Raw genomic sequence first — 23,053 nt, 5'->3', positions numbered from 1 at the left:
CCACATAGTAGGGCTCACATGCAAGACAAACCTGTGGGGCATCTGGGGGGCCTTCCGTGGCTTTGCACAGGGTGGGCCGAGCCGTGATCTGTGAGTGGGGTGGTGCCAGGAGGTGGCACAGGTGCAGAGTTGTCCTGCCACTCAGAATGTGGCCTCGGGACCAGCTCACTCTGCAGAAACCTTCCAGGTTTCTCTCTGCAGATGAGCCGGCAGCTGTCTGTTCAGCGTGGCCATTCTCAGCCTGTCCTTCCCTCGTATTTCCGTTGTTCCAGGGGTCTTACCTTGGCAACAGAGGTGAAGATGACGAGCGTCCTGCTCTGTGTTCTTCACGCACCTGGTCCAGGAAAGGCGGGGTCGGCTTGGGTGGCCGGGCCTGTGTGGTGACAGTTCCACACAGTCGGACACCAGTTCCAGACCAGGCTTGGCTGCTTCAGCCCAGCGCTATTGGCACCGGGAGCCAGCTGCCTCCAGGCAGGGGCTGTCCTCTGCGCTGGGGGAGACCCAGCAGCGTCCCAGCCCCTTCCCACTGGGAACATCTGCAGACTTTGCAGGTGACCCCTAAGGAAAGTCGCCCCAGATAACAAATCCCCAATCTCAGCTCAGGTGAAAAGGAGGACAGACAGGGTGTGGACGTGCAGTCAGCCCCAATCCGATGGAGAGTGCGGGGGGTGGATGTGGCACTGTACACATTCGAGGCAGTGGCCCCAGAACGCCCCTGCGCCCCGCACCGCTGTGAGCACACATGCCCAGGGCGTGTCTGCTTGAAGACACTCCAGTCCCCTGCGTGGGCACAGTGCTGATGGACATTCTCTTCCTGCACTGCCCTCCTGGGGGAGCCGCAGACTAGGAGGATCAAGCTGTGTCTACTGGGAGGAGCGCAGGTCAGCAAACGAGAAGATGCTAACATGAGTTCCCGCCTGTAGCCTCTCTCCTTGCCATCTGTGGCCATTCCCCTCTCTGAGCCTCGGTTGCCCCATTTCGTAAAATTAGAAAGTGGACAAAATGCCACCTGCTGTTCTTGACCTCACAAGGCTGTATAGAGCAAACAATCTAACATGCGTGGAAACTTGTTTGCTTAAAAGCAGTATAGGAAAATCAGAGGTGATTGTCATCAGTATGGGTTTCAGAAAGTCCTGGAATGACCAGGTGAAAACATGGGATGGTGTCATTTCTAGTGCCTGGCTGAGGGTCTGCCTCTGTGGTGCTAGGGCACGGTGGCCTGTCGGGGTGGTTCCCGGCCAGCAGAGACTGGGGCAACCGACGACATGGAGGGCTCGGGGCTCTCTCGGCCTCCGCAGAGTGGGCTGTGGGGTGGACACACCCCGCACGCCCGCCTTTTCCTGGCATGGTGAAGTCTGTGTCTGCACTCGGCTAAACCTGCCATTGCTTTTCCTCGGCACTCGCGGCGGCAGGTGAGGTCGCTACTGATTCCGTGCCGTACAAGAGGCTTTAGCTGCCCCAGGATTTCGAATGTCCACACCAGAAGGGGATTGGTTAACTTGATAGATCACTTACACTGAACTGCGTGGGGTCTCCTGTCCACGAACTAGCGAGTTAAAATAGGTAGCCCAGGCCCCAGTCCGGTGGCTCTCTGGGTTGGAACAGCGCCCCGTACACCACAAGGTTGCGGGTGTTCAGTACCCGGTCGGGCGCATGTGGGAGGCACACACACGAGCACATGCATGTGGGTGTGATTTCGTCCATGTCTGGGGCTCCCCTGGGAGTTGGGCGCCATCCTCATCCCCACGTCAGGCAGTGGGCGCTTGGTTGCTCGTGGCTTTCCGAGGGCCCTCCAGCCCGTCCCTGCTGGAGCAGGTGTCTAGCTTGGATTCTTCTGACCCTAAACTTGGGGGCTATGTCATATTTCAGAGAACGCATTAAAGAATAAGTAAATTACTTTTTATTCTCATTCAGATCTATGTGTCCGTTGATTTTTAGAGAGAAGGGAAGGGGGGAGAGGGAGAGAAAGGTCAATCGGTTGCCTCCTACATGCACCGCAACCAGGGATTGAACTCAAACCCTGGGAAGTATGTGCCCTGACCACAAGTTGATCTGGCCAAGGCAAGAATGAGTCATTTTTCTTTCAATGTGGGTAATAAAGTACTTCAAAACAGCAGTGGTGGTGTTAACAGGAAACTGGTGTAGACTGAAGGAGACGAAGAGGACAGTAGTCAAATACAACAGTTAAGATTCTCAGACCTGAGTCCATAGTGATAAAAAAATAACAAGAAATGGGAAAATTTCTCTACAAAAGACTGATGGTGGAGAAGGGACGTGAGCATGTGCAGTCACCAGCCTGTGACCCCCAGGGTGACAGCTGGCTGGCAGAGCTCACCCGCGATGCTGACGCTGGCGGGCGGGAGGGTGCTGGAGGCAGGAGTCACCGCAGGCCAGGCCACCGAGCCCGGGTCGCTAGGCGGGGGCCGCTTGGCTGTGTCCCTGCGCCCCGGTGCCATAGGGAGTCAGTGTCACGATGTGGTGGTAGTGTTGGACAGCGATGCCAGTGACCCTGAGCAGACCGAAGGCCATGGAGAGGGAGGTCGGCAAGGAGCTGTGGGGTAGGAGCCATGGTCAGATCCTGGGTCAGAGTGGGACCTGGGGAGGACACACCCTTCAAAGGGGAGGCTGCAGGAAAGGCCTGGGTCCGGGCCAGAGCTGCCTTCTTTGCCTTCCTACGCTTCCCGCCCTGGACTTGGGCTCGGCCCTGTCCTGTGCTGGGGCCCCAGGTCAGCGCCAGAGGCCAAAGGCCCTGCCTGGGGGCGGATGAAGTGGCTCCTGCACCTCAGGGCCCCTCCCAGCCACCACCAAATGCGTGGCCTTGCTGACTTTCCATCTTCCCCGCTCTGGCTCCCTGGCCATCGTGGGGGGCTGTCCCCCCTTTCACAGGAAGGAGTGGCAGCTGCCTGGGTGCTCAGATTCGCCTTCTGGGGGTGCCCCTCCTGCCTGCCCACCTCGGTCATCCCCACAGCAGGGGCTCAGTGCCCACAGTCAGTCACAGAACTCTGCTGCTTTGCTTCTCTTGCAGGGTCCAGTGTGAATGGCCTGGAGGAGCCCAGCATCGCCAAGCGGCTGCGCGGCACCCCCGAGAGGATCGAGCTGGAGAACTGCCACCTGTCCGTGCAGCAGGCCGCAGAGCTACAGGAGGTGCCCGAGGAGACGCAGGCCGAGCACAACCTGAGCAGCGTGCTGGACAAGGGCCTGGAGGAAGACGCAGCCAGCAGGTGGGTGGGGTGAGGCCAGGCTACGGCCCCTGCCCCTGTGCTTCCCCGGACCTCTTCAGTCATTCACACGGAACCAAAACTGTCCAGGTGCCCAGACCTCTGCGGTGACAGGAGCTGCTCCTGACGACTGGGCTCTCTGGCCCTTGTCTTTCCTGGGAGGCCCCTTGTCCTTCCTGGGGCAGGGCAGCCAGTGGTCCTGACTTCTGGTCCTGGGCTACTGACCAGGGCTGGTGGGGGTGCCCACAGCCTCCTCCCTGCAGAGGACAGACCCAGCAGCAGGCCTGGGCACAGGCGAGAGTGTAAAGAAGCCCAAGGTACTGGCGGCAGGAGCCTGGTCAGACCCTGAGGGCGTCTACTCGGTCCTGGGGGAGTGACCTCCAGGAAAGTGCCACAGGCAGCGACCAGCACTCCTGCCTCAGTTTCCAGGTGGAGACAGCACAGCCCTCAGAAATGGCTTATGAGCCTGCAGCCTGACAGTGAGGCGAGGCGGGGCTGTTCCATCCTGCTTTGTGCTCTGCACCCCAGGGTCCCAGCCTGGCATAGATACAGCCCCTGTAGGCTCACAGCTAGAGATGGGGCTCCCTGCTCCCACTGGGCACCATGTGGAGTCAGGGCAGCACCCCACACCCCCCAAAGCTGCAGCACATCTCTCCTCGCCCCTCAGCTCACCCGGGTCTCCAGATGAGCACAGGAGGCTTCGTAGCCTCGTGTCGAGTTTGAAAGATGTGGGGTGACAGTCATGGGGTTGCATATTTTTGTTTATTAATAAGAAAGTAAGCAAATGGCCCTGGCCGGTACGGCTCAGTGGATTGAGCACTGGCCTGCCAACCAAAGGGTTGCTGGTTCGATTCCCAGTCAGGGCTCATTCCTGGGTTGCAGGCCAGGTCCTAGTAAGGGGCATGCGAGAGGCTATCACACATGGTTTCTCTCCCTCTCTTTTTCCCTCCCTTCCTCACTCTCTAAAAATAAATAAAACCTTAAAAAAAAAGAAAGTAAACAAACGAAAACCAGGAGACAGGGCAGAAGTAATCAAAGAAGAATGGAAAAACAATCAGAATCCAAGAGCCACCTTTCTGTCTGGTCTGAGCACTCCCGTTCACCTACATCGGGTGGCTGGTGGGGGCGGCAGCAGAACCCCAGTCCTGAGGGCCTGGCTGCCTGAGCCGGTGGGCAGGCCCCAGGACAGGCCTCGCTCTGCCCCGGGTCACCTGTGGGAGCTCCTGGGCCACCCTCAGCTCCACTATTTCCTGGGAGGACTCAGCGCTCCCTGGAGGGCTGCACAGGTGTTAGCTGGAGCAGGTACCTCCTTTCGGGCTGGGCCAGGCTGGGCAAGAAGGAAACAGTGGCACAAACACAGCCGAGACGGCCGGGGCCAGGTGCTTCCACCCTGTCCCCACAGCCCTGCTCGGCCCGTGCTGTCTTCCCCCCACCACATTCAGTTCATCCGCCTCCTCCGCACCGTGTCTCACACACCTGAGTCCAGAGGGCGGCTCACGGTAAAAGGAGACTCTGCTCTTGACCCCTGGGGTCATGAGTTCGCATCAGAAGGGGCCCAGGGCCTCTCGTGGCCATGTGGCATCAGCAGCTTGCCTGCATCTCTGCCATTTTGCCCTCTGTCCACTGCCCTCCTGCCCCCTCCGGTCTCCCCTGGGCAGGGCAGCAGGCTGGCCCTCCAAGGGGTCTGTCCCAGCAGTGCTCTGCGGAACATGTGTGTTCCCCTGCGGTCTTGTTCCCCCACCCCGACGTGTCCTGTGGTTCTTCCCACAGCAGCTCCGAGTCGGAGATGGACGAGGACGAGGAGGAGGAGCCCCCACTGCCCACCTCGGACCTGGGCGGTGTTCCCTGGAGGGAAGCTGTGCGGATCCATGCACTGCTCAAAGGGAAGAGCGAGGAGGAGCTGGACGCCTCCAGAAGCCGGGAGCCTGGGGAGGAGGAGGAGCAGGAGGAGGAGCAGGAGGAAGAGGAGGAGGAAGAGGAGGAGGTGGAAGAAGANAAGGGGCATGCGAGAGGCTATCACACATGGTTTCTCTCCCTCTCTTTTTCCCTCCCTTCCTCACTCTCTAAAAATAAATAAAACCTTAAAAAAAAAGAAAGTAAACAAACGAAAACCAGGAGACAGGGCAGAAGTAATCAAAGAAGAATGGAAAAACAATCAGAATCCAAGAGCCACCTTTCTGTCTGGTCTGAGCACTCCCGTTCACCTACATCGGGTGGCTGGTGGGGGCGGCAGCAGAACCCCAGTCCTGAGGGCCTGGCTGCCTGAGCCGGTGGGCAGGCCCCAGGACAGGCCTCGCTCTGCCCCCGGTCACCTGTGGGAGCTCCTGGGCCACCCTCAGCTCCACTATTTCCTGGGAGGACTCAGCGCTCCCTGGAGGGCTGCACAGGTGTTAGCCGGAGCAGGTACCTCCTTGCGGGCTGGGCCAGGCTGGGCAAGAAGGAAACAGCGGCACAAACACAGCCGAGACGGCCGGGGCCAGGTGCTTCCACCCTGTCCCCACAGCCCTGCTCGGCCCGTGCTGTCTTCCCCCCACCACATTCAGTTCATCCACCTCCTCCGCACCGTGTCTCACACACCCGAGTCCAGAGGGCGGCTCACGGTAAAAGGAGACTCTGCTCTTGACCCCTGGGGTCATGAGTTCGCATCAGAAGGGGCCCAGGGCCTCTCGTGGCCATGTGGCATCAGCAGCTTGCCTGCATCTCTGCCATTTTGCCCTCTGTCCACTGCCCTCCTGCCCCCTCCGGTCTCCCCTGGGCAGGGCAGCAGGCTGGCCCTCCAAGGGGTCTGTCCCAGCAGTGCTCTGCGGAACATGTGTGTTCCCCTGCGGTCTTGTTCCCCCACCCCGACGTGTCCTGTGGTTCTTCCCACAGCAGCTCCGAGTCGGAGATGGACGAGGACGAGGAGGAGGAGCCCCCACTGCCCACCTCGGACCTGGGCGGTGTTCCCTGGAGGGAAGCTGTGCGGATCCATGCACTGCTCAAAGGGAAGAGCGAGGAGGAGCTGGACGCCTCCAGAAGCCAGGAGCCTGGGGAGGAGGAGGAGCAGGAGGAGGAGCAGGAGGAAGAGGAGGAGGAAGAGGAGGAGGTGGAAGAAGAAGAGGAAGAGGAGGAGGACTACGACGCGGAGTCCAGTGAAGGTGAGACAACCATCCCACGCACCTTGGCCCTTCCATCCCGTGGCTTCCTGCCTGCCTCTGACCTCGGACCTGGGCTGCGGAGCCGTGCACCAGCAGTCCCTGTTGCTATTGGGAGGTAGAGGCCCATGCTAGGGTCTTTGTGCACTTCTCCTTGTTTTCCACTTTTTCCCTTTAGTTTCGGCAATTGAAATTTGCTTTAATAAAGAAAGGGAACCTAACTTTCTGGAGGCCCCCCAATACAGAGCACCCAATCCCACAGACCACAAAGACGGGCGCTCACATTCACTTGTTCAGAGCTGCTGCCCCTGAACTGGGCTGGGGGCTGGGGGCCAGGCTCCCACGGGGCGGGCTCAGCCAGACCCGGCGCTCGCATGCTTGTCCAGGCAGAGCGGCAGCTCCAGTGGCCGGCTGGTCCAGTCGGCTCCAACATCTCTGTGCTTGGGTTCAAGCTGCTCCAATCCTGGCCCTGCGCCTGCACCTGTGTGTCCTTGAGGGGGGGCAGAAGCCTGCTGGGCCTCCTCCTCTTGCCGTGGAGGACACAGGGACCTTCTCTCTGTCTCCTGGCTGCGCAGGAGTCCAAGAGCGGGCCCTCTCTCTGGGGGGCGTGGAGGAGAAGGGCCTGGGCCTCCAGTTCCTCCGGCCCTTCAGAGAGGCTGTCCGTCTGCACGGCCTGGGCGTGCAGCACCCGCACTGCTGGCTCAGCCGCCCCATCCACCCCAGGGCCTGTTTTCTCCAGCTCCTCGAGGGCACAGAGCCCTGCTGGCCAGTCACACGAAGCTGCGTGGGCTGAGGCCCGGCCTCAGTCAGAGGCAGGGCACGGCCGGGCCCCACCGTGAGGGTGGGACCCACGAGGCAGTCCTACGTGAGGTGTGGAAGGAGGCGGCCCCGGGCCCTGGCGCTGGCACTGGGTTCTTGTGTCCAGAGGGTGCACCTCTGGCCCAGCACTGCCCTACGCCCCTGCTGGTCATGGGGCCACGGTGCAGGGTCACGGCCTGTGTCCTCTGCAGTGTCCTCGCCCAATCCCCTGGCGAACTGCATTTCCTGGGTCTGGGCCTGACACCGAGACCAAGCCCTCGGGCCGGGCTTCAGAGAGACACAGGCAAACGGGGCTGATGTGCTTGGCCCCAGGTTGGGCCTGGGGTGTGGCCTGGATACTGTGTGGGCAGTGCTGCGGGAGAGGCTGCCACCTGGCTGCTGAGCTTAAAGCTGCCCGTCTTTGCTCTGTTTCCCCTCGAGGGCTGCTCCTGGCCGCGTTTGTGGCTGTCTGGCTCCCCCTTGTGTAGAAGTGGAGGATTGCCCTGGGGCAGAGGACAGGGCTGTTCTGGCCTTGTCGTCTCTCCCCACTTCCAGCCCAGCCCCTCTGGCAGCCATCTAGACTCTGCCTCCCAGGGCAGGTCGCACATGCAGAAACCTGTTTCCTGGGGACGACAGGCTTCAGGCAGCACACAGCCCAGGGCCGTCGTGCCCCAAATGGCACGTGAGATGGGTTCAGGAGGAAGCCAGAGGAGAGCTGCGTGGCCTCCTGTGCCAGCTGCACGTTCCCCCGTTCCCCCGTTCCCCTCCTCCGGTGATGCCTCCCGTCCTAGCCCAGGCCCCGGAGGGGCCACAGGTGCCCGGAACCTCCCTCCACTGTGCCTTCAGCGAGCCCCAGGAGCAGACCCAAGCCCAGTTATTGCCAGGAAGCAGGGAGGAGACTCGACCTCTCTCTCTGTCGGCATGAAGATGAAGGGGCCCCACCTCCCTCTGACTTAGCTTCCTCGGTCCTAAGACGTCCAGGCGCGCTGGTGGCTTCGCTGTGATTCCGCCCCACCCAGCACGACAAGGGCCAGTTGGCCTTAGAAAAGCCCCCAAGTCTACAGGGACCTGCAGGTCTGAGTTTGGGACAGCATGGTGCCCGCGGCCACGTCGGGTGGTCTCATTGCACTCTGGTCCAGGTCATGTTGCCTGTTGCTTGTAAACGAACAGCTGTCTTTGCAGCAGTGAGACTGAAGCAGGTTGTACAGTCAGGCTGCTGAACGCGGCTGCAGCCAGGAAGTGCAGGGTCCCGGGCAGGTGGCACCGCTCTTGCCTCCTGAAGAGCCCACCCCCCTTCCCCAGTGCGCCCTCCCCTGAGCTGCTGGCTGTCCCTGCACTTCTCCCCACTGCGTGGCCTGGCCCCAGCAGAGACTACGGGGAGCCCATGGGGCAGGGCCTGTGTGCAGACCCCTTGAGCTCTGGGAGCAAGAATAGTCCACAGGGCTCTCTGGCAAGTCCTTGTTTCACTGAGAAACTGGCTCTTGTGTCCAGTGGCTCCAAGTGGAGTATACGGAAAAAGGGCTTTGACCTCAGAAAAAGCACAGAGGGGCTCTCGGTCCACGAAGTCCTAGAGCTTTGGGAATTCATGGGACTGAGCTCTGCTTCCCCGCAGCCGGGCGCCCCTCCCCCCGACTTCCACCACTCCCCATGGCTGCGTCCCTGCCGGGGGCCCCCACGGAGGTGGGGCGTTCTGACTGCAGATGGGAAACCTGACGCTCCAGGAATGAGCATTTCTGTCCTGTGCGAGTTGGCTGGTCCTGGCAGAAGGACAGTGTCCCGTCCCACCTCGTTCTGGTCACTTGACTCGGCTCTCGGAAGCAGGGCGGGCGGCACCGCGCTGGGTGACCTGGGAAGGAGTCCACTCTGTGGGGCCGCCCCCAAGGCTCAGGTGCTCCTTCTCAAGAGTGGCCTTGGGTCTCTGGAGGGCAGCCGTGGTGAGAGAAGCATCCAGAGGGAATCTCTTGGTGCACAGGCCGAGTCTGCTTTTGCGAGTCCACGGCAAGCATAAAACTTGGAAGGATGTCTCTCGGGATGCATGGGGGCCATGTGTGTGTGGCCTGTCTCGTGGTCTTGATGTTTGCCTCTTTCCGATTCAGTCTGGCAATGAGATAACTTTTCTCTCTGTCTCCTTCCCTCCCTCTCTCCCTCCCTCCCTCCCATGACTGTTCGTCTCCACCTCCCTCCTCTCTGTCATCTCTCCCTTCCTCACTCCTCTCTCCCCTGCTGGAAACTGGGCGCAGCAGCCGCCGGGAGCCAGAGGCTGCTGCAGGCCCTGAGCTCGGCTGACCCCCTGGAGATCCAGGCGGATGTGCACTGGACGCACGTCCGAGAGAAGGAGGAGGAGGAGTGCACGGCGCCCAGCTCCGCACCCTCCACTTCCCGAGGTAACAGCGTCGGACCCGCCCCCGGGCCCCTCTTCTCACTGTGGGGCTTTGCTGTCATGGCCAGAGTAACCTGTCCAGCCCTAAGGAAGAGCTGACAGGCATTGTACTTTCTTCTTGTTGCTCCTGACCCTCCTTGGGCAAGTTCAGAGGTTGTGAGTTCTTTTCCCATATATGCAAAATGGCAGGATGAACTTGACCTTGGGGCACAAAGAGTGTGCTTGCTTTCTTCTTTATAATGAGGCTGGTCGCTCTTGCCCTGCCGGAGGAAGTCCAGCCCTTGGCTTGTGGGGTGTGCCTGGTGGTGCGTGTGCATTGGCAGGAGGGGCCAGGAGGCCCAGTGTGAACAGGAGTGAGGTTTTCAGGGTACGTGGACACCAGGGAGGCCAGTGAGTCGCTCTAGGCTGCAGGCAAGGTTATGGTCTGTGCCCCCTTTTGGGAGATGTAGATACGAGAGCAGGAGCCGCGTGATTCACCCCCCTTCCCGCCTAGTCTTGCTCACTGAACCTTGTTTCCATCCAGTCCCAGCAGGAACTGCGAGTCTCTGGGGACGTGAGGGGTGGTCCCCGTGTTCGTGAAACACCTTTCATGCGGTCGTTTGATTTGCGCCTCCCAGCCCCGAATCTTTACCCACAGGCAGGAGCGGCCCTGGTGAGCTGTTCTCACAGCGACGCAAGTGCACACAGAGGCCCCATTGGCCTGGACTCGGGTGGCCCTGAGCCCCCGAGCACCTGCCCGCGCGTCCCTTCTTTTCCTGCAGTACCTCCCCACAGGCTCCCTGCCGGACTGCGCCCGGTGGTGCCAACAGGCCCGGCCATCACACCGCCCTGTGGCTGCTCTCTTGTCTTGGACTTCAGGGGTGATGTGACCCTGCTCGGGGGGCCTCCTTCCTGTGTAACGTCGTGTTTGTGTCTGTTTTACATTCAGCGCCTGACCTCCCCTCCGTGCGCCGTGCAGCTGTACAGGCCTGGCTGGAGACAGTGTCCGGAGGTAGCCGGGGTGTCTGTCCTTCCGCTCACCGTAACTGCTCTCTCTCAGCAGCTCCGCTGACCCCTAACACTGGACTGCGGTCCTGCAGCTGTGCATGCGGGGGCGGGGGCGGGGCACATGCATGCCTCCCCCAAGGGACCCCTGCATGGAGGGACACGCTCCCCACGCACCACAGGGACAAGCCAGGTCCTGTTGGGGACAGAGTCCCGCGCTTACTCTGATGCACGGAGATGGGGCAGAGGCCAGAGCTGTGGGAGCATCGTTAGCACCGAGGTGTGAAGTCTGCAGAACTCAGCCTGGTGTGGACACGAAGGTGTCAGTGGAGAGTCCACAGACCCAAAGAAGGGTCAGGGGAGGAGGCAGCTGGTGCTGGAGGGACGGGGGGGACATTTGTGGAGGATGCAGATGTTGTTCAGCTCCAAGCAGAGGGACAGGTAGCCTTAGCCGGGTCTTTGGACAGAGGTGTGGGTGTCTCTCTAAGTGATTAGGCCAAGAGCTGGCTGAGAAGCCTCAGTTGTCCTTCCTAAACTTTCCTGGGGAGAAAAGTGTTTCTCAGCGAGGAGCTCCTGGCATTTGGGGCAGGACAGCTCTTTCCACTGCAAGATGTTCGTGGCCTCTGCCCTCTGAATGCCCGGCAGCCGCACTCCCACCCACACGACACACACAGACGGCTGCACCAATACCCTCAGAGAGGGGGCTGCTGTGCCCAAGGTTCCCTGGGTCGGGCAGGGTGGAGCTCACGGGGGCTGCCCATGGCCTTCAGGCAGCAGGATGCCTGCACACCAAAGGGGAGGAGCTGAGCTGGTTCCATCCCCTGTGAGTGCGGCCAGTCGGCTCCTGTCCCCAGCATGGGTGGACAGGCTGAGGTGTCAGGACCTCCCAGCTGGCAGCTGAGTGTGACTGCAGTTTCCGGCCTCCATAGCGGGTGGCAGCTCCCAGCACCGTACACCCCACCTTAACCTGGATCCCACCTCTCCAACTGCGACTCTGAGAACACCCCAGGCCGCCCTGGCGCCCTCCCCTGTCTGAGTGAGACCTGTGTTGTGACCTCCTGGGGCACCTCCCAGGATTGTGGACTCTCACCTCTGCCTCTGCAATGAGGCGAGGGGCAGGCCAGGCTGAGACTGAGGGCGCCTAGGGCCTCAGGCTTCTCCAGATTCGCTTCCCATGTACCTGTGCACAACGGTGCAGGGCCCCCTCCTCAGTGCCTGGCGTTGGCACAGTGGCCTCCACGGGAGGCCCAGGGGCGCTTCCCACTGAGTCGAGGTGCCTGCGAAGGAGCAAGGTCCTGGCAGGGGGCGACGATGTCCACAAGCTGGGTTGGCAGGGCTATAGTGCAGCTCGACCTTGGCCTGCAGGCAAGTGGTATGAGGAGCAGAGGCGTCCCTCTCCCCGATGGGTGGGACCATCTGAGGCGCCCCCCAGGCTTTTCTCAGCAGATGCCACTGTTGCAAGTACGAGTGGGGTGTGGCGGCTCCCTGGGCTGCTCTGCCTGGGGGGCGGGACAGTCACCATCTACCAGCCCCTAAAGTGTCTTAAGAAGCCCCCTGTCTCCCCCAAACTGGCACTGTTAGCCCAGACCTGTCAGTTCAGTGCTCTGAAGCTGGGTGTGGACCAAGCGCCCCCTTTCAGGAACCTCGGTGTACGTGGGCTGGGAGATGAGCACACGGCCCGAGGAACCAGCGAAAGCTCATCGCACGGCCGTGCCACCCCTGGGCCAAGGCCGGTGTCTGCTAAGTGCCTCTCCCCTCCCCTCCCCTGAGAGGTGGGCACTTCCCTGATTTTCACTGGACAGTGACCTCAGCGGCTGCTCCCAGTGTTTCTGCCACAGGCCCTGCACACTCTCAGGTGCAGGGCTGCCTGTGAGCAGACCTCGGCCCAGGCACCCGGAGTGGGGAGCAGGGCTGTCCTTGATCAGCACAGCCTTGTAAGTAGTCCTGCGGCCGGCCTGCACGCCTCCCCGGGCCCGCCGTCCCGTGAGCTCTGGTGCTCGGGCTCCTGTACACACAGACCGGACTCCAGGCTCTTCCCAGGGCGACAGACAGCTTTCAGCAATGATGTGGGGATGGCTGTGCTTTGAACCGAGAAGGAGCCGTAGGGCCCCAGACAGATGGGTGACGCTGGTGTTTCACACAGCCTTCTGAGCAGTGGCCTTCCGTCAGACTTTTAGTGCGAGCTTTGGGCGTGCAGAGGTCGGGGCAGCTGTGAGTGCAAGTGTGAGTGTGTGTGAGTGTGTGTTAGGGGCCGGCCACTCCTCAGGAGGAACGAGTGCGTTGGTGCTTTGTCTGCCTTTGCAGCCCTGGAGGGCTAAGCCTGGGCCCAGGCGGTGGACTTCACACACGCCCTCTCCCCGCCCTGCCCTGCTTTAGAAACACACTTCTCTCCGTCACCCCAAACAGAGCTGCCACCTCTGCCCGCCTGTGGAGGGGGGTACGGCATGGGCTGCACCTCCCCCAGCGATGTCACTGATGCAGAACACTGCAGCCACTACACTGAGCCACACGGCCACGGCCAGTGTTGTCACAGGCAGGAGTCAGAAACGGTCCCTCCAGCTGCACTGAGGGACCCGTGGTGTGGGACGTGGCCACACAGGGCCAGGCTGGTGAGCCAGGAGTGCTGCTGCTTTGCACTCGGGGCTGCTGGGCCCGGGCCTGGAGCGGCCATGTCTCCCTGCCCTCAGCCTGGAGGAAGGAGGCAACTGGGCTGGGCGTGGGTCCACACTCACGTGACCCGTGGAGAAGGCTCAGGTGTCGGGAAGGCCCCGCTCAGGGTGCTCTGCCTCTCCCTCCCTGACCTGTCTGCCTCCCAGGCCCGTCGGACGAGCCTGACCTGGACGGGGATGTGGACTCGGAGCCAGCGGAGATAGAAGGGGAGGCCGCTCAGAACGGGGACACAGGGGACACTGGCGCGGAGCTGGATGACGGTATGTGGACCGCAGACCCCCCACAGGGGGACAGGCCTGAGTGCTCGGGATTCAGGAAAGGTGGAAACAGGGCACACTAGGCAGAAGCAGGGAGCTTGGGGAGCAGCTGCGAGACCTCCTGGTTCTGTCTGGCCCTGATGGGGGTGCGTGTCGTACACCAGCCCGCCAGCCACCACTCAGTGCAGCCCGTACCTGTGCAGCCAGGGTTGAGAGAAGGAGCTGAACTGGGGCCTTGTGCAGGGCCTGCAGCCCATGGGTGCTGTGTGAAAGCCGAACACAGGGAGGCGGTGTTGCGGATTCCACTTGGGTTGGTCGGGAGACAAGGGGCAGGGGCTGGGCTGGAGGAGTTAGAGGGCAGTGGTGTGGGGCCGCAGGGCTGGAGCCGCCCACAGGAGAGAAGTGCTGGTGGGTGGGGGCCCCCGAAGCAAGGCCCACTCTGCCCGGGCACACCCACTGCCCACCTTCAGCCTCGGCCTGTCGGCTGCGTGTCAAAGACGGTGGAGCCCAGCACGTTGCAGAGCACTGTGCTACTGAGGGAGCGCGTCTGGCCTGGCATCAGCCGCTGGGTGAGGAGCAGCAGGCAGGCCCAGGCCTGGCTGAGCTCCCTGCGGTCCTGTCCCTCCGCCAGATCAGCACTGGTCTGACGACATCCCCTGGGAGGCCGAGGCTGAGGTGCACAGGCAGCTGCCAGAGGCAGCCACGGAACTGGAGCTGACAGTCTCGGGAGACCAGGCAGCTTGGCCCGCTGCCTCTCCACAGCCCCGAGGGAAAGGTCAGTCCGCTGTGGCAGGACCCCCTGCCGCTTCCGACCCCCATTGAGGCCACTCAAGGACGGTGGCACTGGGACGCCCACACACCAGCCTCAAATGACGGCCCCTGCCCCCCATGCTGGGCCCCTCATGCGGTTTCAGCACTAGCCCCTTTCTGGGTGTCACTGGGGCTGTGAGGAGGTAGAAGGAACGGACCATCCACGTGACAGAAAGCTGGTGCTTCCGACCCAGAGTGTGCATTCGGGCGCCTGGGGGGACTGGTCCCTTTGCTCCTCCTCCTGCAGCTGCAGGCAGCCAAGGGCGCCCAGACCCCACTGCAGATCTGGCTGGGGGAGGCACCGTCCCTAGGAGTGAGTTTCCCCCCATCAGTCCTCTGGCTCTCGGCTTCGCAGGTCCCTGCCAAGTCTCCAGTCCCATCCAGTCCACTTTGGCAGAAGCTGCTCCGCTCCACCGCGTCCACAGCCCCACGACCGAGGTGAGAGTCGGGGCTCGCGGGCGGGGGCAGAGCTGGTGCCCCGAGTGGGTGTGTTGGAAGTTCCACCGTATTTGTGGGGTCACTGGTGCACCAAGACAGGTGCACGTCTCCTCAATGTTTTGTTACAATGAACTATGAATATTAAGTATTTATTTACTTTTTAGAGAAAGAGAAGGGAAGGTGAGAGAGTGGAAGAGAAACATCGATGTGTGAGAGATACATCGATCATTTAGTTGCCTCTTACACACCCACTGCTGGGCACCTGGCCAGCAACCCAGGCATGTGTCCTGACTGGGAATCGAACCTGCAGCCTCTCAGTTTGCAGGCCAGTGCTCAGTCCACTGAGCCACACTAGCCACGGCAGAACTGTGAATTTTAAAATTAAAAATACTCATTACCAGTGGTATGTGAATCACAGGTTAGAGAATAAATAGAGTGTAAACACATCGTAACAATGTGTCCCAGGGAACAGGCTTTGGGAAATACCTTGTGAGGAAAGCAGGGAGGGAGGTCCGAGCTGCAAGTGGGTCTGCTGGGTCCGGCCTTTGGGATCCTAAGCAGCAAGGCAGATGTGGCGGCTGTGCGTGCGCCGTGCGCCGTTGGGGAGCTTCCTGAGGCAGGGGTGGGCGGGCAGCGGGTGGGGTTCACATAGGGATCCCTGGACCTTTGTGCCTCCCGAGGGGGACGATCTGTAACACAGGCTGTGGAACAGCTGTTTTAAGTCCACTCACCGGGGACCCTGACGACTGGGAGGGGAGAGCAGGCTGTGCGGGCCCTCTGACCAGCACGTGGCCAGCACGCAAGGGATGTGGGGTGCGTGTGTTTGAGGGGGCCAAGCCCCAGCCGCTGAGTCGGTGCAATTGGGCCGAGCGGGTCTAAAACCGCAGACTGTGCGGGACATCCTCCTGGAGGCGCTGGAACAGTAGCTGGAGGTGAGAGTGAGCACAGGCCCTGGGAGAGAGAAAGCTCCCCGAGGGCTCTCTGCTGACCGCCAGTCCTGGCCGTCTGAGCAGTGTCTGTCTGTCTGTCATTTCTCTAGGGGCCCCGGATCCCACCCCTGTCTGAGGTTGCCAAGTTGAAATCGCCTGAGGAACGCCTCTTCCCAGAGCTCTTGCTCCCCAGAGCGGACATTGCCGCTGACCAGAAAGCAACGCCCTCTCCCGTCCAGACCCCGCCAGCAGCCCTGCCGCCTCGCTCCCCTCTGGCCGCCTCCACCCCACTCCCCATTTGCTCCCAGCCACAGCCTTCCTGTGAGGCCACCGTCCCATCCCCCACCTTGTCCCCCATATGCTCCCAGCCTGGTCCAGCCAAGACGTCCACCCCTCTGGCCCCCGTCCCCATGAAGAACCAAGGGGACGCCCAGGACACGCTGGGCAGCCCTCTGGCTGCAGACGAGGCTCTGCGGCGGAGTGACCTGGTGGCCGAGTTCTGGATGAAGAGCGCAGAGATCCGCCGCAGCCTCGGGCTCACGCCCGTCGATCGGGGCAAGGGGCCCGAGCTCAGCTTCCCCTCACCTGTCTTGAAGCCAGTGTCCCTCAAATCCTACTCAGTGGAGAAGTCCCCTCAGGGTGAGGGGCTCCATCTCCTGAAAGCTCCACCTGTGCCCAAGAGACTCGGCCTCCCGAAGTCGGAGAGCGACCAGCCCTGCCCGCCACCTCCCAGGTCCCCGTCTGACCGGGAGCTGAGGAGCGCCCGCGAGGAGCGGAGGGACCTGTCCAGCAGCTCCGGCCTGGGCCTGCGTGGGAGCTCCTCCAACACGAAGACCTGGGGCAGCCAGAGCTTCAACACCTCAGACTCCACGGTGCTCACGCCCCCCTCCAGCCCGCCCCCGCCCCCACCGCAGGGCGAAGAGCCCGCCACTCTGCGCAGGAAACCCCACCAGATGCGTGAACATCATCCAGAGACAGAGCCCAAGGCCTCGGGGATCCCACCCCCCCCTCCAGCCACCACCCTGCGGCCGCCCCGGGAGCCGGGCCAGCCCCCCCGGGAGGAGGTGAGGAAGTCGTTTGTGGAGAGCGTGGACGACATCCCCTTCGCCGATGACGTGGAGGACACGTATGAGGACAGGACTGAGGACTCAAGTCTGCAGGAGAAGTTCTTCACGCCCCCGTCCGGCCCGCCCCTCTCTGAGAAACTGCTCCGGCCACCCTCGGCCAAGGAGAATGGTAGGTTGCCCAGTCTAGAGAGTGGGGTTCACCTGCAGAAGAGGGGGCTGCCTGTGGTCTCTCCGGAAGCCAAAGAGCGGGCCGAGGAGCGCATGCGGGCCCGGGAGAGGTCTGTGAAGAGCCAGGTGCTGAGGGACGCCATGGCCACACAGCTGCGTCGGATGAAGGAGACGGAGACAGTGGCCAAGGCCTCCAGGCCTCCTGGGGGCACCGGCCGAAAAGCCTCCTCTGGGCCCTCCAAGGGCAGAGTCCCAGGCCTCACGTCCCACAGAGTTCCGGAAGAGCCCACTGCCAAGCACAAAGCCACCAGTGAAGAGATCCTGTCGCCCGCGTCTGACTCGGGGCCCCCTGAGGGCTCGCTTACCTCCTCCGAGGGCTCCAGTGGGAAGAGCAAGAAGAGAGCATCGCTGTTTTCCCCACGCAGAGCCAAGGGGAGGGCAGCCAAGGGGGAGGGGCGGCCCCCTGAGAAGCCCAGCCCAGACCTTCCAGAGGAGGCAGCCACCAAACCCAGGTCCTTGTGGAAGTCGGTCTTCTCTGGGTACAAGAAGGACAAGAAGAAGAAGGGAGACAACAAATCCTGCCCCAGCACCCCCTCCAGTGGGACCACTGTGGACTCAGGGAAGCAGCGGGCATCACCCAGACTGAGAGCAGGTGTGTGCACCCCCAGGGCCCCCACCCCGAGGCAGGGCACAGGACACATTCCTCTCGGAAGGTCCTGCCCCTGTGCCCCTCGCCCCAGCCCAGGGCCCTAGAGCTGCGCTGACTCTGGAGGGAGAAGGGACGGCGGCTGTGGGAGGGCAGCTCTGCAGGCGGACGGCGGACTGCAGCCTCCCCGCTCTGGCTCCCTGGGTGGGGACGGTCACCTCCCACTCAGCTCGCCCAGCTCAGACCTCCAGCTCAGGCCAGCGCCGATGCCGCCCTCACCGGTCTCCCTCTCCCCGCAGAGCTGCCGCTCCGACGCCAGCTGAGCTTCTCCGAGGACTCAGACCTCTCCAGTGATGATGTCCTCGAGAGCGCCTCCCAGAGGTCGAAGCGAGAGGTGTGCAGGCCAGTGGGCAGCTGGGGGGGGGGGAGCTTTCGTGGCTCAGGACCAGGGCTGCTGCCCTCCGTGCAGAGCCAGAGGGGCAGGCCGCGCCTCACCCAGTGGTGTAGGCAGGAGACGCAGCAGGACCCAACTCGGGCTTCTCGGAGCAGCCAGGGCTCCAGCAGCCAGGGCAGGAGTTCCCGGGCTCAGTTCTGGGGGACAGGTGCTCAGGCCCACACATCCCATCTGTCTCTGGGAAGTGCCCCACACTATCCCTCCACTCCTTTGTGCCCCACCAAGCAGCACTGCCCAGACCAGAGACGGGCTGTCTCTGCCCAGGGCCCCTGGAGGCTGCAAGGGCCTGGTCTCCATCGTCCAGCCCTGGGCGCATGCTCCCCACTGCCCTCGCCCACCCAAGGGGAGGTCTAGCTGCCTCCTGCTCCCCTTTTTGAATGGAAAACTTCCCCGGAGTATTCTGCACCTTCTGCACCGAGCATCCCAGGACTTGGCCTTGCCTGCCCGAGAGGCTGCGGCGGGTCTGCATCCCGCTCGCTCCTCCTAGCCTGGCCCAGTTCCTCTTTCGTAATTTGGCAAACCAGGGGGAGCCAGTGTTCCAGCTGTCATCTCATTCCTGACACGTTTACCCCCTGGACCATTCCAGTTCTGCATCTGTCTGTTCTCCTAGAAGGGCACCCAGCTTGCCAGGCACCACAGGAGACGGGGGAGCTCCTGTGCGCTGGCCCCGCAGGGACTTGGTGGGGGCCTGGCCCTGCCTGGCGGGAAGGAGCACATGGTCTCCATGGGGATGAGCAGACCAGTCAGTCCCAAACTTCGTCTGTGGTTGCTTCTGGGGTCGGGTCTCTTCACCGTTCCTGTTAATCAGTGAACTGCCTGGCACCACGCTGAGCGGCAGGCTGCCAAAGCCACAGCTCAGCGAGCACAGCCTCTCCCTGTGGTGCACAGGGCGGCAGGTTCCGGACCTGCTCCCGGAATCCCACCCTTCACGTTCGTTGCGCACACTCCCACAGGAGAGAAGCAAATGTCCTGACGCCCACTGGGGTGCGGGGTGAGCCGAGTGGGAGAAACTGCTGTTTTAAGAGGAGAAGCTAAAGGTGGAGAGACTGAGAGGGACAGATAGGCCGTCACAGAACAGTCCCAGGATGTCAAGCGCAGTGCAGGGAACAGTCAGTGGTACGTACTGTGGTTGCTGTGTGGGTCGCCAGGCGGACACTGGGAACACCGGGGCCAAGCTCTGTGAAGTGTTTGGTTGTCTGGCCCCTGTGCTGTGCACCCAAAACCAGGACAGAGTAGTGGCAACTGCTCACTGTCACTGAAAAGGCTGGGTGCTCACGCAGGGAGACAAAGCGAAGCAAAAGCACCTGTGGGCACTGGCAGTTGAAGGCAGTCTGATCGCAGACACGCACAGATGGCCGCACTGGGCCGTCAGTGCCCAGTTCCTGAGAGCCCCGCCGCCACGTGGGGAAACAACGGTGCAGCAAGAACTCGCTGACATTTCTGGGGAGGAAGGACCGTGATGCCCACAGAAGTTTCAGGGGACAAGACAAGACAAAGACTCTCTCCAGTGTGGGCGAAGGTGTCCGTTGTTCTCTGACAACTCGTCTGCCGGTTTGCAGAGTCTCAGAGCGAAGGGACTGTGGGCACCAGGCGAGAACAGGTCTGATGGACTCGCCGGGGCCAGGTGCTGCTCGCACCCCCAGGGGCCAGGCTAGGGGACCACGCCTCCCAGTCACAGGCCCACCCCGAGGAGGCGGCTGTGACACTAGTGCCGGAGCTTTGCTTCATTTTTGAAAAAACAAAACACCAAAAATAACTTAACTTTATTTAAAATGTTTATATAGAAAAATTAAGATAATGCACATTTTTATAAAGATTTTATTTCTTTATTTTTAGAGAGAGGGGAGAAGGGAGGGAGAAAGGGAGAGAAACCTCAGTGTGTGGTTGCCTCTTGTGCGCCCCCTACTGGGTACCTGGCCTGCAACCCAGGCATGTACCCTGGCCCGGGATTGAACCGGTGACCCTTTGGTCTGCAGGCCACTGTTCAGTCCACTGAGCCACACCAGCCAGGGCATAATATATTTTTTTAATCACCCCGCAGCCTTACCAACAGGAGAGAGCTTGCATTTACATCTTTTTTTCTTTGTCTCAGTCTGTCTTTTTTTTTTTTTTTTTAGATTTTTATTTATTTATCATTAGAGGGGAAGGGAAGGAGAGAAACATCAATGTATGGTTGCCTCTCGTGAGTCCCCCGCTGGGAACTGGCCTGCAACCCAGTCATGTGCCCTGACTGGGAATCGAACCCCGTTCGTATGGTTCGCAGGCCCTCGCTCAATCCACTGAGCTACTCCAGCCAGGGCTGTCTCAGTCTGTCTTGAATTCAACCCATGTGGCCCCTTGCTGCAGATGTGCTGGCCCTGCTGGCCCGCCCCCGGCGCATGCACGCTGGGACCTCAGGCCTCGGGTTGCTGCCTCCACTGGGGTTGTGCCCCTTCCCACCAAAACCTCAGAAACGGCCACCCCCAGCCCCTGCGGTGTGAGTGTTGAGTGCTGGTCCTTAGGCTGTGGTTGTAGGGGTTCCCCGATGCTGCTCCGGGAAACCCCTGTCTTCTGTTCCCTTGACTGGCTTGTTCGAGTAGTGAGATTCTTCCTCTCAGGTGATTGGTGGGAGTCGTGGGTCCCCGGAGAGGCAGGGCCCACAGGCTCAAGTTTAAACATCGCCCTCAGTGGCTCCTTCTTCTCAGGGCCCACATGCAGGGAGCCCCACAGCCTCGGGAGAAGCGGCAGGGCCCTGGGGACGCTGCATCTGGGGCTGCGGCTCTCTAGACCTGCAGCCCCATGGGCCAGGCGGATGGCAGCTGTGACCCCCTCCCCCCTGGGACGAGCTCAGGATGCAGGGGCCTTTGGAAGAGGGCGGGGTCAGCACTCAGCTTGCTGTGTGTCTGTCTCTGGCAACGGGCCCCCACCCCAGGCCCTGTCCACCACCTACATCGTTCAGCAGGAAGGAGTCCTCCAAACTGCCGCAAGCAGACGGGCTGCCGAGGGAGCAGTGGCACCTACAACCACCTACTTTTTAGGTGCACTTGAGCTTGAGGAGGAACAAGAGGAGGTTGGGGGCGTGAGGAAGAAGCCGCCTTCCTGGGAGAGCTGTGAGCCTGACCCAAGTCAGAGTGGGGCTCCCAGAGGCCCCTCGGGGGTCTGCACCCGGCCCTGCATGACATTCTAAAAAATAATCATGTTTTGGCCCGAGTATTTGTTTTAAACTGATGATTTTGCTCCATTTCTGTGTTCTATTTTTAATGATTATTATCATTGCTGTTCTGTTCTGTTTTCTGTCGCCACTCCTTTAAAAGTCGGTATCTTTGCCACACGCCCTGGCGTCCGGGAGACCGTGTGCACAGAAGGTAGTAGCTCGTCCTGCCCTCCGGTCACTGTTGCATGCGTGTCTGCGATTAACCACGGCACCCAGCCCCCGCCACGGCTCACTAACTGTCCTGCGTGCATGGGGCAGTCACGCACAGCAGCTGCCGTGTCAGGACTGGAGAGCATGAGGTGGCATCGGTCTGCGTGCTGGGGGCAGGGCTGCCTACCGGGTGTTGCCGGACGGGGGCTCACGGCCCTCAGCCCCAGGTCTTCGAGGGGACGAGCTCAGGATGCCAGAGCGGCAGGACGCAGGGCCGCCTGCTCGCTGGGCTCCGCGCAACCCCTACGCTCTGAGAATAGAGCTGATGGGAGTGCGTGGCCGGACTGCACTTGAGCACCTCCCGCACAGTCAAAGGAAGTCTCCTGTTTTATTTTCTTGGTGACTATGAAGAAGGCGTTACAATTACAGGCAACCCCCCCCAGCAGCCGCCTTTCAGAGGTTGCCCAGTGCCCCTTTGGAGTGCCTGGCACTGCCTCACGCTCTCACTGCCTGCTTCTGAGCGGCCCTGGCTGTTGGTGGAGTCAACTGGGTTTGGCCGGTGGCTGCCTTGACTCTTCATGGCACCGGCTGAAACGGCCCTGCCGCCTGCCCTCCTTCCGGCCACTGCTGGGCAGCCCCCAGGGTCCGGGCAAGGTTACCCCTGTGGTTCCTTCTTCAGACTGTTAGCTGGTTCGGGGCTCACTCAGACTCAAAGTAGAAGCATCGCTGTTTCTCTAATCCAAATGTCGCTTCTCAAAAGAAGTGTATAAATGTCACTTCTCTGAAGAGAGTGGCTTTTAGTACCACCCAGAACATCAGGGACCTGGATTTTCCTTTGCCCGCGTGTCTCCTATAGGCAGGAGGCGTGGGAAACCTTACTGATATTTTTACCCTAAAAAAGTCCTAGAAAGAGCAGACAGCCCTGTATGGGAAACAGGTGAACGCCCTGGTGTGCCGGCTCCCCGGCTGCCATCCCCGAGCCTCCTTGGTGCTGTCACCGCAGGAAAGCATCTCCCTGTGGCATTTTGGGCTGCAGCCCCGGGCCTTTGCACGCTGCACGCGGGTGCCCTGAGACCTGGAGCCGGGCTCTCGGGCCCCTGCTGCCCCGTGCCACCTGCTCAGGCTGTGGGCACCCAACTGAGGAAATGTCTCGCTCTCCCCAGCCGAGAACTTACACGGAGGAGGAGCTGAGTGCCAAGCTGACTCGGCGCGTGCAGAAGGCAGCACGGAGGCAGGCCAAGCAGGAGGAGCTGAAACGACTGCACCGAGCCCAGGTAACCCCAGGAGGAGCCCCAGCTCACAAGGGGAGTCATGGCCGACCTCCTTCCAGCCAGCCTCACCCCCAGCCCCCGACGAGGAAGGCTGCAGGGGACAGGGCAGAGCGGAGGTGGACGGGGAGTCCCGTTGCCTGAGAGGATGGCCCCTGAGTCTCAGGCCACAGGCCCCTGGCTCACTGCAGCTGCACACAGAGCCTCAACTAGGTGGGGCTGTTAGTGGGAAAAGGGAAGAACCATGCTTTGTGTTTCTGAGTTCCTCACGGTGGATTGATCACGGCAAAGCCAGCTCATTCCGTGGTGAGGGCTGTGACCCTCGGAGGGGTCTGGGATTTCCTCCCCTTCGCTGGCCCCTGTCTCTAGGCCCCCCAGACCCCAGAGCACCTGGATTAGGGGCAGGGAGACTAAAAGTAATTTTTTTCTAATGGCTTTGTTTTTATTTATTTTTTAAAGATTTTATTCATTTATCTTTAGAGGGGAAGG

At 61.4% G+C, this 23,053-nt stretch overlaps 1 protein-coding gene across 1 annotated transcript in view; it reads left to right on the top strand.

Moving 5' to 3' along the window:
- MICAL3 (microtubule associated monooxygenase, calponin and LIM domain containing 3) overlaps window positions 1-23,053 on the top strand; it is a 131,753-nt gene that overhangs the window by 93,012 nt on the left and 15,688 nt on the right. The window contains exons 25-34 of the mRNA XM_037058076.1: window positions 3,026-3,221; window positions 6,090-6,355; window positions 9,391-9,534; window positions 10,459-10,521; window positions 13,331-13,444; window positions 14,073-14,216; window positions 14,607-14,689; window positions 15,729-17,505; window positions 17,799-17,893; window positions 22,460-22,570. Of these exons, the coding sequence (XP_036913971.1) occupies window positions 3,026-3,221; window positions 6,090-6,355; window positions 9,391-9,534; window positions 10,459-10,521; window positions 13,331-13,444; window positions 14,073-14,216; window positions 14,607-14,689; window positions 15,729-17,505; window positions 17,799-17,893; window positions 22,460-22,570 (2,993 nt within the window). The remainder of the gene's footprint in view (window positions 1-3,025; window positions 3,222-6,089; window positions 6,356-9,390; window positions 9,535-10,458; window positions 10,522-13,330; window positions 13,445-14,072; window positions 14,217-14,606; window positions 14,690-15,728; window positions 17,506-17,798; window positions 17,894-22,459; window positions 22,571-23,053) is intronic.

The sequence above is a fragment of the Sturnira hondurensis genome, unplaced genomic scaffold (genome assembly GCF_014824575.4).
Source record: "Sturnira hondurensis isolate 20B ecotype Veracruz unplaced genomic scaffold, ASM1482457v3 Scaffold0009812, whole genome shotgun sequence".
Lineage (NCBI taxonomy): Eukaryota > Metazoa > Chordata > Mammalia > Chiroptera > Phyllostomidae > Sturnira > Sturnira hondurensis.
This window is presented reverse-complemented; position numbering and strand designations above follow the sequence as displayed.